General features: G+C 41.1%; 2 protein-coding genes across 2 annotated transcripts; one reads left to right on the top strand and one right to left on the bottom strand.

Annotated features, from left to right (window-relative positions):
- Position 1: 1 nt before the first annotated feature.
- On the top strand, positions 2-9,114 carry agxt2 (alanine--glyoxylate aminotransferase 2). Its single transcript, XM_088282167.1, has 14 exons — positions 2-1,842; positions 2,306-2,394; positions 2,670-2,860; positions 2,931-3,054; positions 3,461-3,555; positions 3,838-3,931; positions 4,415-4,508; positions 5,242-5,342; positions 5,735-5,827; positions 6,543-6,675; positions 6,928-7,016; positions 7,544-7,693; positions 8,109-8,207; positions 8,829-9,114. Exons 1-14 carry the CDS (start codon positions 1,776-1,778, stop codon positions 8,928-8,930), a joined length of 1,521 nt encoding a protein of 506 aa, XP_088138293.1. The 5' UTR covers positions 2-1,775; the 3' UTR covers positions 8,931-9,114.
- A 1,276-nt stretch (positions 9,115-10,390) lies between these two features.
- Positions 10,391-14,744, bottom strand: dnajc21 (DnaJ heat shock protein family (Hsp40) member C21). Its single transcript, XM_088282166.1, has 12 exons — positions 14,340-14,744; positions 14,171-14,264; positions 13,601-13,724; positions 13,369-13,509; positions 12,611-12,915; positions 12,321-12,478; positions 11,928-12,027; positions 11,497-11,673; positions 11,364-11,412; positions 11,048-11,193; positions 10,885-10,972; positions 10,391-10,773 (listed from the first exon to the last, which is right to left on the bottom strand). The coding sequence occupies exons 1-12, from the start codon at positions 14,434-14,436 to the stop codon at positions 10,609-10,611; spliced, it is 1,644 nt and encodes a 547-aa protein (XP_088138292.1). The 5' UTR covers positions 14,437-14,744; the 3' UTR covers positions 10,391-10,608.
- Positions 14,745-14,870: the final 126 nt, after the last annotated feature.

Here is a 14,870-nt window from a genome sequence, read left to right as displayed (position 1 = left end):
GTGACTTGTAGAATTTTGTCTTAGTTTTGATTAATTTTTTTGAAAACAAAAAACAATCTATACAACATAATGAATCATTCATCTTGAAGGTATAACATCTAATTTCCGAAAGTCTTGACTTTGTTCATGTACCAGTATAAATTTTTTTCACTAAACAAGTCCTTAAAAGCTCTTTAAAATGAGTTCAGAGATTTGTTTCTAAAATGCAATATAAGTTTTAAGTAAACTGCGAAAAATGTGATAGGAATGAGAACAATATAGTAATGAATTGCTGAAACCATTTCAGTTATCTGAAAAAGCCTAAATATAAAAAATATTGAAAGTAAAGAAAAAACAGCTGCGAAAATGAGAATTTGCGGTCAATGAACTGTAACTATGAATGATTTTACTGTAGATTTCAATTATAATACCACTAATCTCCACTAGATGGCAAACCAGTCTTCATTGCTCTTACACTGCGTCTAAAACTAAAACCAGCGTAGGCCGAATCATTTTTGGCGGATTTTGAATCTTATGCAGGACAAAAATAGTACCTCAATATTACAATTTTGAATGAGTTGAGGGACGGCACAATGACTCGACTGATTTGCACGTCAGAGTTGCACGGTTCGATTTCGGCTTTGGCATTCCTGTGTGGAGTTGGCAGGTTCTCCCCGTGTCTGCTTGGGTGTTCTGCGGTTTCCGCCCACATTCCAGAGACATGCTTGGTAGATTAATGGAACACTCTAAAATGGCCCTAAGCGTTTTTTTTTTTGTGAGTGCAAGGGTTATTCGCCTTAGTGTGCCTTGCGATAGGCTGGCAACCAGTTCAAGGTGTACTGGTGCCCCGCCTACTGCCCGTCGACACCTGGGATAGGCTCCAGCACCTCTGTGACCCTTTGTGAGGGGAACCGGAACAGATAATGGATTGGATGGATGGATGAGTGAGTTGATCTGATTGCTTCAAACCTCTTTGATGTTGTGTTAGTATCGCAGAGCTTTATACATGTGTTGAAAAATGTCTTATCAAAACTGAAATGCATTAAGAACACGTATTTTGCCTGCACGAATGTATTTTGTCCATATCTAAAGGACAGGTGACCCGAATAATTATAAATGTACAAAAATAATGTTTTGTTGATTTTACCTGCAGGTTCTGTCGCCTTAATTAAGAACGACGAGCAGGTTTAATATATATAGTGGACCCCAGCTAATCGCGGGGTCCACTACATATTCATATGAATGCATAAGAGATAAGGGGCGAATCGTGAGAAATGTCGATAAACTACCAATTTAAAAATACAGATTTTAAAATAACTTTAAAAAATATCTGCCGAGCCACAAAAATGCAGGGGTCCACGATATTTCCACTCATCCATGTTTAAACTTTGTATACCGAACATTTTTGTGTTTTTAGGGTAACATCTCAGCTCTTTTTTTTTCCCAGTATATTTTTTGTTTCATTTTGTCACAAAAACCAGATGGGTGAACGGAAGGAAAAACATCCAATATAAAATACCAGTATGTTTAAAATATTTATTAATTAATAACATGTCTCAGAAATGTATGGACTTGCTTACTGATGACGTCGGAGAGCCTGATTGGTCGAGCGCGGCTTCCACTCGCGGGTCAATGGCCGTGGGCTGTTCACGGTGTACGAGCCCAACGAGTCAACCGCCACTTCATACCACTCCCCACCCGCGGCATTTCTTGATGAACTTGTTCTCGTGAAGTCTTCAAGTAGAAGTTTGTCCAGAGACGATTTGTGTGACATTCTGCTAAAACGCTGTGAAAAGATGCATAAGGTAGCGTCGCGCCGCTACGCGCCATTGAGTGGCCTGATTAAATTCCACGCAGCAGGTGGTGAGTTACCAAGGCAACATTTTATTTTATTTTATTAGCTTAGCTTGTTCACGCTATCACTGTCCTCTGTCCACTTGTTAAACTTAACGTGTTGCCTGAATTTCCGCTCAATATATTTGTGAGAGAGACCTGAGAGCTGTTTGTGAAATACGTTGCATAAATAAATTTGTATCGTATTGACTTGTATTAAATGCCAATTCTGATTGCTGTAAATTTACTGCCAAATTTGGCCTACCCAAAATAATCACAAGCTGTTAAACAACCACGTGATTTATGGGTGCTAAAACCACACATTCTAAAATGCCATAGACGAGCTAACAAATGGGATTAGTCGCAGTAGGCAACGTAAAGATTGTTTGAACACAAGCGCTCCATCAGCACATTTAAATATAGAATAGATCATTTTCAATCACAATATAATTATTTATTTGTTTGTGTGTTTGTTAATTTGTATCTTCCGCAGGGCTGTTGTGTCAGAAATCTGCCTTGAAAACCGCTCCTGCAGACTTGTTGGAGATGCCTCCATGCAGCTTCAAACCACACCAATACAAGGTTACGACAAGCATGTAATTACTTGGAGCGCTTCCCAGCTCACTTTGGGTGAAAGGCAGTGAACTGTTGGCCATGTAGCCAAACGCAATTAATTCATTCAAGGCCAAAAATTTCAGAGAGACACATTCATATGTTCACGCCATTCCTGGCGTCTCGCTTCCACCTTTCTTTCAAGGAATGTATTAAAAAGTTATTGCTTCATAACAGAAATATAAAAATATTGTCACAAAAGACGATATGCGACGGCAAAATGACTCTGGGTCTTGTCCGTTCAGGGGATGTCCAAAGAGCGAATGATGGAGATCCGTCGGACAAACTGCAATCCTATGACCATGAAAGTGACCTACTATGAGAAGCCGGTGTTCATCCATCAAGGTCACATGCAGTGGCTGTGGGATGTGGACGGCAGGCGCTATCTGGATCTCTTTGCCGGCGTGGCCACCGTCAGCGTGGGCCACTGCCACCCGTAAGCAGACACTTTTTTTCCCTCTCCACGCATTTTTAAGGTTCAACCGACTCACTTGTGGTCGGCGCAGAAAAGTGACAGCGGCCGCAGAGAAGCAGATGAGGACGCTGGTACACACCACCAACATCTATGTTTATCCTGCTATCCACGAGTACTGTGAAAAACTAGCGTCCAACTTGCCTGATCCTCTCAAGGTAATGCCAATATTTCCCATTTTGACATATTTAACCCATATTTTTCATGGGAGACTACCTTCCAACACAAAAGTAGCTGAGCAACGGCCAAGTACGGTGATTTTGATATAAAACCGAAAAAATGAATTGATGTCTACGATAAATCCGAGATTTCGATTCACGCTGTTGTTATACGAATGGAGCCTTAAAATTCTGTCTACTTTCAGCTTTTAAATTGTCAGATACACTGGGGGCGGGTAATAGAAAAAGCTCTCCCCTCCGCCGTGAAAAATAGTCAGTTGTGAAAAATGGGCCATCATGGCTGGAGAGATCCTTTTGTTAACGATCTACTGTAACTCAGTAGCCAACGACTATAATCTCGTGTTTCATGTTTGCCGGAGGTGATGAGCTGCATTTCCCCGTCCAGGTGATCTACCTGACCAATAGCGGCTCGGAGGCTAATGACCTAGCCGTGTGTATGGCCCGACTGTACACTGGCAACTTTGACATCATCACTTTCAGGTAACTCACCTCTTATTGGATCTTTGCGTATGACGTCACGTCTCACGCGCACATGAAACAAATGAAGTGGTCCTTTAGTGTAAAGATTATTATTTTTTTTTTAAAATATTTTTCAATTTCCTTGGGTTGCCAATGTATAATTCCGAGCCTAATGTTCATGTAAAAAAAAATTTAAAAAAAATTCCTTGTAGCGACGTAGCACAAAATATGACCAGTTCAAGTAGATGGCAGCAAATGTTGAAGAACATCTTGTCAAATTTTGATTTGCATTTTGACTTGCAGAGGATCATACCACGGAGGGAGCTCACAGACCATGGGTCTGACTTCACTAAATTCTTACAAGTACCCCGTCGGCATTGGCTTAGGCTGCACAAACGTACGTATGAAGAACTTCCTGTCTGCACCACAATGTAAAAATGATATTTTTCTTTTATTCTAGAATTTTATTGACACTTATAAGGCAGTATTTGGGCCACATTTGAAAAGAAAAAAATGACGTAATGCTATGAAAAAAATGTCATAATGTTACTCCAATAAAATTGTAAGGTTAGGAAAAGATCACAAATGGACTTGCACCATTTTTGCATTTTGAGTTCTACCGAGGGAAAAAAAAAAAATTACCAGATTTTTTTTTTTTTTTAATTGACAATTTTATTCTCATAGAACTGCATCGCCATTTGTGTCATATTTCTGCATTTTTGTCACAATTCTATGATTTATCCTGACAATTGTCACATCGGTCTTGTAATACTTGAAATATGTTTCTTCGTTGTTCTTGATGCCACTTTGACTCACACGTGACTGTACAGTGCACGTTGGAGACCCTGTTGATTTGCTTTCTGCCCTAAAAACCAAACAGACCATGTGTCCTGATGTGTTCAGTGGTCCCTGGGGGGGAAGCCACTGCAGGGATTCTCCTGTACAGACGACCAGAGAATGTAACTGTGCTCCAGGTAAACATCACGCTCACACCACGATCGTGTGAATTCAAGCTTATAGACCCTTAAATCGAGCACATATCCTGAGTAACGTATTTCTTAAACTGGCTTCCCACGTACCCTGGAAAACCTGAAAAATTATCGACCACTTTTCTTGGAAAACACATGGTTAATGAAAGAAAATCGTTAAATGTCCTGGAAAAACTCGAGTTGTCCTGGAAAGTTGTTTTTTGTCCTTCTGCTTCTCCCTGCAAACGGGTTAAACACTTTCAGTAAATTGTTTGAGTTGTTCATTTGATAGATTTAACGATATTATGCTCGCTTCAGATCGGACACGGAATATTGGGTCGCGCTGCGTTTCTTGCTTGCATTTCTTCGCCGTGCAACCTCAGGGAGGACCCCACCCCACCCCACCAGCCACTCTGTGCCGCCATTATAAAAAATATCATTTTCTTTGCAAAACAAACCGACACCGCAGAGGTAATACTCGCTGCGCACAATGAGCAAGGAGAGCACCACTGCCAACTACTGGAGTGGATGTGCAATTACACTTTATTGTAGTACGGCGAGGGGGGAAAAAAAGGCATGTTCCCCAGGATTATTGTTTAAATTCCGTTCTCTGCCGCTGTCTCACAATCTGTGTAAAGGTCATTTTTCTCACTGCAACTGGACAACACAGGAGACGCTCAAGGTCTTCTCCTGTCAATCATTTACCTCCTTTTCAGTAAACCATGCTTGCATTCCACAGGCAACTGCGTGGCAAATGAACACTACATTGAACAACTCAAAGAGACGTTTGTCACCAGCGTCCCGAGTCGAATTGCTGCTTTCTTTGCTGAGCCTATTCAGGTGTTGCTTTTTACAAACACACACACACACACAATTTTGTGGTCCATTTTCGAACCCCACAACTGATTTTAAAATTGGAGTTGACCGGCAGTCCTCACATTCCTTTATCGGATCATTCACTGGTTTAGTCAGACAGCAGGGACTCCGGTCGGTGGCTCTTGGACCGATACAGGAAGCCAAAAAGCCACAAACAAGTGTGACCCTTAGACAGAAATAGGTTGTCAGACAGACTGGCGCCTTGAACAAGATCGGCCGTTTATTTCTACTTAGACGTGATCAAACAGGTTGAAGAAGTCAAGACAGAAACGCGCATAAAAGAAAATAGCCGCGTCGAGATTTAAAACTCATTCAAAGACACGAAAGAAACGAAAGTGCTTGTTTGTGTGTTGCAGGGAGTTGGTGGAGCGGTGCAGTACCCGAAAAACTTCTTGAAGGAGGCGTACAAACTCGTGAGAGAGAGAGGCGGCGTGTGCATCGCTGATGAGGTTTGAAAATGCATTGTTGGTTCAATTTATGAGGGCTCCAAATTATTTTGGAAGTTTGACCAAAAAGGCCATTTGAAATGAGGACAAAATATGTGCTCGTCTGTTTTTTTTTTTTTTTTAATTGAACCAAAGTATTAAAGACGATCGTAATACAAACGCATCATCCACTCACAAAAAAAACGACATGCATCCCGTGCTTTTGTTTTTCTCCTCATCTTGTGCAAAGGCTCCTTCACAAAAGAAAAAAAAAAAAAGCCCAACCAAAGAGATGAAGTGCCAGAACTCATTTTGGGCACATTTTCACAAAAATCAACTCACTGAAACATTTCAACATTCTAAGCGGATAGGTTTGTGTTAAAAAAAAAAAAAAATCAGCTACCTGTTTTACCTCTTTTGCCAGGACCCGCTTTCTTCATCTCTGGTGGAGAAGTATAGTCTTGGGGGTTTCACTTAAGCAATGTCTGCCATCTAGTGGCAACAACTCTTACTACAACTTCAAACTGCTCATCTCCAGTAAACACTTTTATTTTCGCTGGAGAGTGTTGTCGCTGATCCACTGCAGTGAAACGTTTGTGTTGACTAATCATTTTCCTGATTTCTTTTCTTAAACGATAAGGAAAATTCCACTAAGTCATGCCTGACATTCGAGTTTCAACCCTAATTTTCAAAGCACATTAGTATAGAAATAAATGGTACCAATCATGTGTTTTTTTAGGTCCAGACTGGATTTGGCCGAACGGGGAGCCACTTCTGGGGATTTCAAGGTCACAACGTCCTTCCTGATATTGTGACCCTGGCGAAGGGCATCGGGAACGGCTTCCCGATGGGCGCCGTGGTCACAACGCGGGGTGAGATGACTTTGCATGATGACGTTTCGTAGCTTAAGCGGCCACAGCATTTGGTTCGCCCAGACAAAGTCAAAAGGACCGCAAGAAGCGGCACCAGCACATTCTGGACATTTTCGTTCCGACATTTCCAGAATGCAGCATTTCAGTTCAGCGTCCGCTCTTGGGCAGTTTCATTCAATTTCAAATGAAATGATGTTCTCGAGCAGTTGCTTGTTTCCTTGTTTCAACCGTTGTCATTTGACGTGCTTGCAGAGATCGCAGACACGTTCACGCAGGGCGTTCATTTCAACACCTTCGGAGGAAACCCAGTGGCTTGTTCCATCGCCTCAGCCGTCATCGATGTAAGGATTCCGTCTTCTATTTCCTCGTAACTTGAGCATGTCAAACGTATTGGGGCTAGGAATAGTAAAACGGAATTTGCATGTTGTAACTCTTCAGATATTACAGATATTGAAAATGTGCGTTGGCCCATCTCAGGCAACTTCAATTTTTGATTGTGCTCAAATGACTTTTTGGAGTAACAGGACTGATTTTTATTTATTTATTTTTAAGCATTGAATTGGCAAATAGTTTACTTTTTAGTCGTTCCGTTGTCTGCAGAAAATGTGATTTTGCAACTTCCCGTGGACATGCTTTTTTTTTTTTTTTTAAAGAAAATAAATTGAAAAGTATAGCTCTGTAAAATATATAACATTTTAAATGATTGAAATTATGATAATTCATGGTAAAGTCCAATTTTTGAGAATCTGGGACAGACAACCAAAGCTCTTTTTTTTCCAGTGTTTCAAGTCATCTTTTATATTGTGTTTATTAAAAAATATTTTACAGTTAAACACGTCTAACATTTACATGACCGCTCGCTCGTCAGACTATCAAAGAAGAAGGAACGCAGAAGAACAGTCTGGAAGTGGGCACCTACATGATGATGGAACTCGCTAAACTCAGAGACAAGTATGACATCATTGGGGACATCCGTGGCAAAGGCCTGCAGATCGGTGTGGAAATGGTCCGAGACAAGGTAACCCCAATGTCTTTTTCGTTTGCACCCTTTTCTGTACTGCATGTCAATCCAGAATTTTCCCACCTTTATACTTTATCGCTGTTTTGTACGAACGACACGGAAAAAAATTGGGGATGACGCAAGGCGACCCAAAGATTTTTTCGCGGATGTTACGTCTCTGTATTTTACAATGGTAATGTGGCGAAATGACGTAAATGAAAGTATTTTAGGGGGGGAATAAAAGGAACGCATTTTTTCTGCTTATGTTTTTCCCAGCTCGTGGACACACGCAATCATTTTAGCAGGCAGCTGCTAAGTGCTTTTCTAGCTACATCATGTGCTGCCATGGTTACCAGCAAGCGCATTTAGCTGTAATTCCCACCTCGTCATAGCTCTCCTCTGTGGTCTTCAGCTACTTGTGTCGTGTCCTCAGGCTAGCAGAGCGCCGCTGCCGCCTCACGACATGGCCGCCATCTTTGAGGACGTCAAGGACATGGGCGTCCTCATCGGGAAGGGAGGACTTTATGGACAGGTACTGTAACTGCACGCATGTTGGATTTGAGTTGAGTCTGCATTTTTTTCAGGCCACATTTTTTTTAAAAGGACAGAAGGGCCAGGTCATTCCTGGAATTTGGATTTAAATTCAATTAACTCATTTACTGCCATTGACGGCTAAAGACGTCAGAGACATTTTTTACTCAGCTGGTGGTGAATGAGTTAATTAAATATATTTGATAAATTAAATTAGGACAACAGTAGATGTCAAATATTTAAAATAAAAAAATTTAAAAAAATCTAAAAATAAAATAGACATTTTAATTAAACAATTTTAGGGGGGGGGGATGCTGAATTAATCCAACAAATATTGTAGGATTTATGAAATTGTAAATGCTTTGCGAGTCACACTTTTTTTGTCCAAATCATCTAAGCACCCAGGGAGCTCCTTTAAAACATGCGACACCACACTAGAGACTGTTTGTGTGACTCGTTAGGTGATGCTGTTTTGCTTAGCAACAGATGGCCAGTTGACTCTTTCACGTCCATCATTGAGATCATTAATTGCACTTCATCCCTGTAGAAATGATGTTCAACAATGAAAGTGAGGGAAAGTTGCATTATTTTTGTTAGTTATCGTTATTTTTGCCCACCTCAGACCTTCCGCATCAAACCGCCCATGTGCATCACAATGGCCGACGCCAATTTCTTCCTGTCCGTTTTTAACAAGTCCATCCAGCGCTTTCTGGAAAGAAGATGAGTCCAGCCTGATCTTTTATTGAAACTACGACAAAAATGTTGCAAACTGTGAAAAACGATTAGCTATTGTAAAAGATGAAGCCGAGCTCACGAGAAATCTTCAGATTCAGCCGCTCGTCTTTTCATACTCATTTGTTATGGCTTTGTTGCTGAATGAAAAGTCAATAAAAAGAGGACACGCCATATTTGTGCCATTGATTGGAATAACCTTAACCCAAAGCGAGTGAGGTTTACTGCTATTCTCCCCCACCTCCAGTTGGTTTTAATCGTCTCAGAACTGTGCAGACGTGTACAGTATGAAGATGGTCTCCTTAGTGACTGCACGTCGCATTGCAGTCGGAAGACGAGATGCATAGATTCCAATACTTACTAAGCAATTCCTTTGACCGATTGTCAGCCAGCAAGAGAATTGAATAACGAGCTAACTAAGCCGCTCGTAGCTGTCATTTCATGTAAATACAAGAAGCTCTGTCAGAAAAGCCAAGCCGTTTTTGGAGCAGCTGGACTGTCTTTTTCTACGGCTCTTCATGGAAATCCACGACACTCAAGCGTCCTTCAATGGCAGCTGAGAACATGCCAAGTGAGCTTTTCAAGGCTTGGTGAAGCCATTTGGCTGTGAGTGGCTTCCGTTAACTGGAAACCAGCACTCAAAGGATATATGAAATGAAAGAGACAAGTAAACCAGGCGACGCGACATCTAAATGCAAAACTGTTGGAATGATTGGCTTGCAATCGACGGGTCCTGGTTTTGAATCTGGGCAAAATTCATCATGGATTTTTCACTGGGAACGATCTCCCACATCACCAAAACGTTCATGTTATTGAAGACCAAGATTGATCGTTGAACAGAGGGACGTGTTTTTGTTTTTTGACAAGCATTGGTGCTCACAGATGTGCTGGCAAAGTTTCAGTTTGTTCACGTTCTTTTTCGGCCTCAATACATTCTTCCCGTGTTAACAGCAAGGCACTATTCTACATCGTGCTATTGACGAAACTTTCATCATTTAACACGCAACTTTTTAGGGGGCAATTCTGGAAAGGCTTGTTTATATCATCCATTTTTTTGACAGTGCAGTTGTTAATTGTTTACTGCATTGTAGCTCAGTAAAAACATGTTCAACTGCAAAAAAATATATATTTTTTTACTTTTAGTGTCTTCATTTTTGTATGTTTAATGTATTTTCGACGTTTGTGAATGTCTCTTAAATGTTTAAAATTTGTTTCAATTTAGATTTCATAAATATTTGTTTAAATTTACTGTTTGCTATGTATTTTTATGTTTTACAAGTTTTTTTTATTTACTTGCATTATTTTTTTCAATGTAAACATTTTGATTGTATCATTAGACTTACATTTTAGATATATACTACATTATTAGTTTTAGGTAGAGTATACAATGTCATATTTAATTTGATTTATTTTTTTGCACCTGTTATTTTTTTACTTTTAATTTTCAGAAAATTAAATATAGTATTTATTTTATTTGTATTTTGGGGCGGGGGGTAGTCTGAGATGACAGAAACAAGTGAATCATGATGCATAACATGATGTCCACCAAAGTAGGCAAAGGAATGGCTACTTTGCAAAAAAAGTCACTAGTTCGGCAATGGCAAGTAGCGAGAAGGTTTCCTTGCCTCACTCGGCCAGTCCAGTTCTATTCGAGTCTACAAAAAGGTTTGTCATCTGTTCTTGCGTTTGTCTTTCTTGCTCCGGCTGGCGGATGCCGTCGGCGTGGGATTGGAGGAGAGCGCGGAGGCATGGCCACTGGACTTGAGGTGGTCAAAGAGCTTGTTTCTGGTGGGGAATTCGCCATTGCATGTCACACAGCGCAGCTTTACTGGTTTCTGTGGGTGGGGGGTAGGTTTGTAGAAATCCCAGAGACGAAGTTATTAGTGCAATGCTACCAACTACAGGACTGGAGTGAAACTGTCATGTGACTGCATTTCTGTACCAACCTCAGGAAACTGCTCTCCTCCTGGATGTGCCGTGACATTCTTTGGTTTGTCTTTACCGTCTGACTTTTTAGCTTTGGACTTCACAGAGCTGACCAACATGGAGAAATTGTTAAAATCATAACGAATTATCAATAGATAGAACAAAACAAACAAAAACACTCACCTCTTGGGTTCAGCGAGAGGAGGATGGTCCTCCTCCTTGGCTTCCGTAGGGCTCGACAACTCCTCTGGAACATCTTCGGGGAAATTTTCAGGGTAATCTTCCGAAAACTGCTGATCATCTGACATTCGCTCCTCCCCGGAAGCGCTCTGAAATTATATATATATATATATATATATATATATATATATACACACATCCACGCATACGCACACACACATTCTTGAGGTATTCTAAACAGGTAATTCTACTTTATGACAAACTAGAGCTAAATTCATTCACCACAAAAAGTGTTTGGTGAGTTTCGGGGCTAACTCACATTGGCTGCTTTTTGCTGCCTCTTCTTCTTCTTCTGCTTCTTGGAAAGTCTGAGTGGTTTGTAGCAGGACAATGTTAATCAAAAGGCAAAAGGGAAAAAAAGGGGGGCACTTATGTTTCACACAAAGACCCACTTCTGCCTTGGTCGATCTTCCTCTCCTCCTCCATCTTCGTCTGCTATGTGCTTGTTTTCCTGTTCATCGTCCTCTGGTTGGTCCAGGGTCAGAGCAAGTGAGTCATCATCTTGAAGCTGTTGCCGTAGCAACACGACCTTTTCTTTATGTTTTCTGGACTTCTCGTGGTTGCTCATGCTTTAAATGGTAGACATTGGAGTACATAAATGAATAGAACGGGGTCTTCACGTTCATCAGCATGTTAATCTTTTTTTTATGTGCTACGCAACAGCAACCTCTGTTGGCACAGGTGAGAACTGCACGGGAGCGCAATGCTGTTTCTTTTTTTTTTTCCAGCGAGTAACCATTGAAGAGGAATTTGAACTTACAGGCTAATAGAAAGGAAAAAGACATAACAAATAACTCATTCTGGTAGGAAAGAGGCAACTCACGCTTTGTCCGATTTGAATGATTTGTCGCAGGCCGGGCAGTAGAGATCGTCATAATAATCAAAGTTGATGTTGTCTACATCCAGCTGCTCTCCATCTGGACCTGTTTAATGAGGTGCACGTTCACTAAAGTCAATAATGAATACAACGTCAGGAGGTCATTACAGGGGTCCGCTGTTTAGGACAAAGTTCTCTTCTTACGGCAGCTGCATAACCTGAATTACGACGTAAATTAGAATACGCCTGACTAATCTACGCTAGCGCAGTAGTACTGTCAGAATTATCAAAGTTATCTGTATGAAAAACACTTTTGAGCTATAAATAACTCAAAACCTGGCAGTCTGTTGGGACCGTCGCCAACGAGGATTCCCGGGAAGGAAGTGGCTCTCTACACACCTAATGGTTCCTCGACAGTCTTCTGTGTTTCCAGCTCATCGTCTTCACTTTCGGATGCGTCGCCAAACTCCTCGCCGTACTGAGCTTCCATTTGCTGCAACTCCCTCTCCAGCTCTGACATGGCCGCCCAGCTCTGCTCCTTGTACTCCTCCGCCAGCCTGGAAACACGCGCGACATGAAGGGTAATGATGTATCTATTTTCTTTATAGCACTGGTCCTCTTCTTTCCTCTTGACCGTGAGGCACACGAGCTCATTACGGCCTAACCGTGCTGCTTTGAGTAATATTTACTTGGCCTGACTGAGCTTCTGCTTGCGCCTGAGCTCCTGTGCCTTCTTGCTCTTCTCAGCGTTGCGCTCCTCCACCTCCTTGCGGTGCGCCTGCACACGGCGGTCGCGCTTGCGTATGAAGGCCACTAGCTGGCGCACCAGCTCGTTGCGCTCCTTGCGCGCCTTGTCCCGGGTCTTCTTGTTCTCCTTCTCCATGGCGCGCTTCTCCCAGCGGTTGGACGCCTGCCGTGTGTCGTACTCCTCCTTCCAGGCAAAGTTCTTACGTGTGCAGAAGCTCTGCCAGTAACCGTAGAAGATGTGGACCACCTGCCCCGCGGGAATACCAGAATTTACACGTTATCAAGAAGTACAGACAATTAAATACGCTACTGAATACAATGACAGAGTACAGTGTCCAGTCAAGAGAAAATTAATCTCTATAGATGGAAATTTGTTTTCAGGAGATTTTTTTACAAAAACGAAAATTTGGAGTCAATAAATAAATATTTATGGATTTTTTTTTTCTTGTTTTTATTCATCTCCAAATTTGAAAAATTCTGATAAAAATATAAAAGAAAGAAATCTTCAATTTTAAATTAAAGTCAGTGTGATTGGACATTTATTTTCATTTTACTGGACATATATGATGAATGTTTTCTTGTATTACCCTAAAAAGAACTTTTCTATTTTTTTTTAGGTAAAAATGTGTCTGTTTTGAATTTTTTTAACCCGAATTTTTATTTTATATAAAAGACAAAGAAGACTCGCATAGGTACTTACTGTATCGTAATCGCTCTGAGAATCCCCAAAGGGCGGAAATTCTTCATCCTCATCATCATCATCATCATCTTCCACTTTTCCATGCTCCATCTCCTCCTTGACGATAGACTCAAAGAGATTCCGGTAGACTGCATAGAAGCCCTAAGGAGGAAAATAAAAACATTTTATCAGCTGTCATGTTTTTAAGAGGCCATTTTTTCTTTTCTTTTTTTATCCGTTTAGCATCACCAACCTTGTCGTCATCTCCATAGCCCGAGTAACAGGTGACCGTAAAGAACCGAAGCAGGTCGATGCTGTCGTCCTCGTAGTCGCCGCTCAGGCCACCTTTCAGCAAAGCTTCCCTGTGATTGTCATACCTGACAAACAGCAGCAGTTTGACATTCCCATTAGAACCCAGACACATTTTTCCTTGCGTTTGAACGCTTCATTTTGTGTTTTTTTTATTATTATTTTTAAGTCCTTTTTAAAAAATGATAAGAACAGGTCAAATACCACATTGGTCATGTTATGAAACGACACCATGTTATGGATGTTGAATAGATGTCGTTAATGAGGAACTCCATGAGTTAAGATCCAAGCAAACATGTGCCAAGGACTTTGCAGGATTCTTGAAGGCTGTTTTACTCCTGTGTCACCATCGGTCCTTAATTATTAATATGACTCCATAAGTGGGGTGGGTCCTTGGTTTTTCAGGTAGATGAAGTTCTGATTGAAGTCTTTCACCAGATTACTAAAAATGTATTATTTTTTTTTACATACTCACTGTACGATGATTACAATCAGTTAACACAGCAGTTGTTACCATGCTCTCTCCTGTGGGTCACTCAGGACATCATAGGCTGCCTGAATCAGCTTGAAGTACTCGGCTGCTTCCTCGGCTTTATCCAAGTTCTTATCTGAAATGGTTTGATAACAATGATTAGGACTATTTACAGTAAAAATGGACGTGTTGTGAGCTGTCTGCCACTGACCAGGATGCCATTTCAGAGCTAATTTACGATAGGCTTTCTTCAAATCGTCGTCGTCCGCGTCCCGTTTGACTCCCAGGACTTCGTAATGGCACTTCATTGTTGTTGTTACAGTTACTGACTAAATCTACACTCGCGTTCACGTTATCCCGTCATTAGCATTTAGCGTATCGCAATAAGATAAGTACCGGTCCGAATGTCAGATAGCATCGAATAATCCCGATTTTTGTGGGGGAGAAATTATTTAATTTTTGCGAGTCTCATGGTCCAAAAAAAATCCACATTTAGTGCCTTTTGACAGTGTCTCTATCAAACCGCAGATAATAAGACGTTTTTAATGAAACACGGCTAGTGGCAGGTTATTTATATGTGCCGCTAACTCACGCGAGAATATGTCTTTCTCGGCTCGCTTTTGCACACGATGTACAGTCGTTGCTGCCCCCTCTGGCGTAATGCTGAATTGTGAAATATCCACTACACTTTGTGGTTCTGCCTCAAAGGTGGCATTTATTTGTGTAAATACCTAAATATTAT

This window comes from Idiotropiscis lumnitzeri, chromosome 18 (assembly GCF_059441095.1).
Source record: "Idiotropiscis lumnitzeri isolate Australia: NSW breed Sydney's pygmy pipehorse chromosome 18, RoL_Ilum_1.0, whole genome shotgun sequence".
In the NCBI taxonomy this organism is placed as follows: domain Eukaryota; kingdom Metazoa; phylum Chordata; class Actinopteri; order Syngnathiformes; family Syngnathidae; genus Idiotropiscis; species Idiotropiscis lumnitzeri.
Note: the sequence above shows the minus strand (reverse complement) of the source record. Positions and strands in the feature narration are given on the sequence as shown.

What these genes read in the sequence shown, in the direction of transcription:
- agxt2 (XM_088282167.1), top strand. Translation starts at nt 1,776, where the DNA reads ATGCATAAGGTAGCGTCGCGCCGCTACGCGCCATTGAGTGGCCTGATT. An exon ending in AGAATGTAACTGTGCTCCAG is followed by an intron (nt 4,509 to 5,241) that starts GTAAACATCACG and finishes TGCATTCCACAG; the next exon opens with GCAACTGCGTGGCAAATGAA. An exon ending in TCTTTGCTGAGCCTATTCAG is followed by an intron (nt 5,343 to 5,734) that starts GTGTTGCTTTTT and finishes TGTGTGTTGCAG; the next exon opens with GGAGTTGGTGGAGCGGTGCA.
- dnajc21 (XM_088282166.1), bottom strand. Translation starts at nt 14,436, where the DNA reads ATGAAGTGCCATTACGAAGTCCTGGGAGTCAAACGGGACGCGGACGAC. An exon ending in GAAGATCGACCAAGGCAGAA is followed by an intron (nt 11,413 to 11,496) that starts GTGGGTCTTTGT and finishes CAAACCACTCAG; the next exon opens with ACTTTCCAAGAAGCAGAAGA. An exon ending in GGCAGCAAAAAGCAGCCAAT is followed by an intron (nt 11,194 to 11,363) that starts GTGAGTTAGCCC and finishes ATATAATTTCAG; the next exon opens with AGCGCTTCCGGGGAGGAGCG.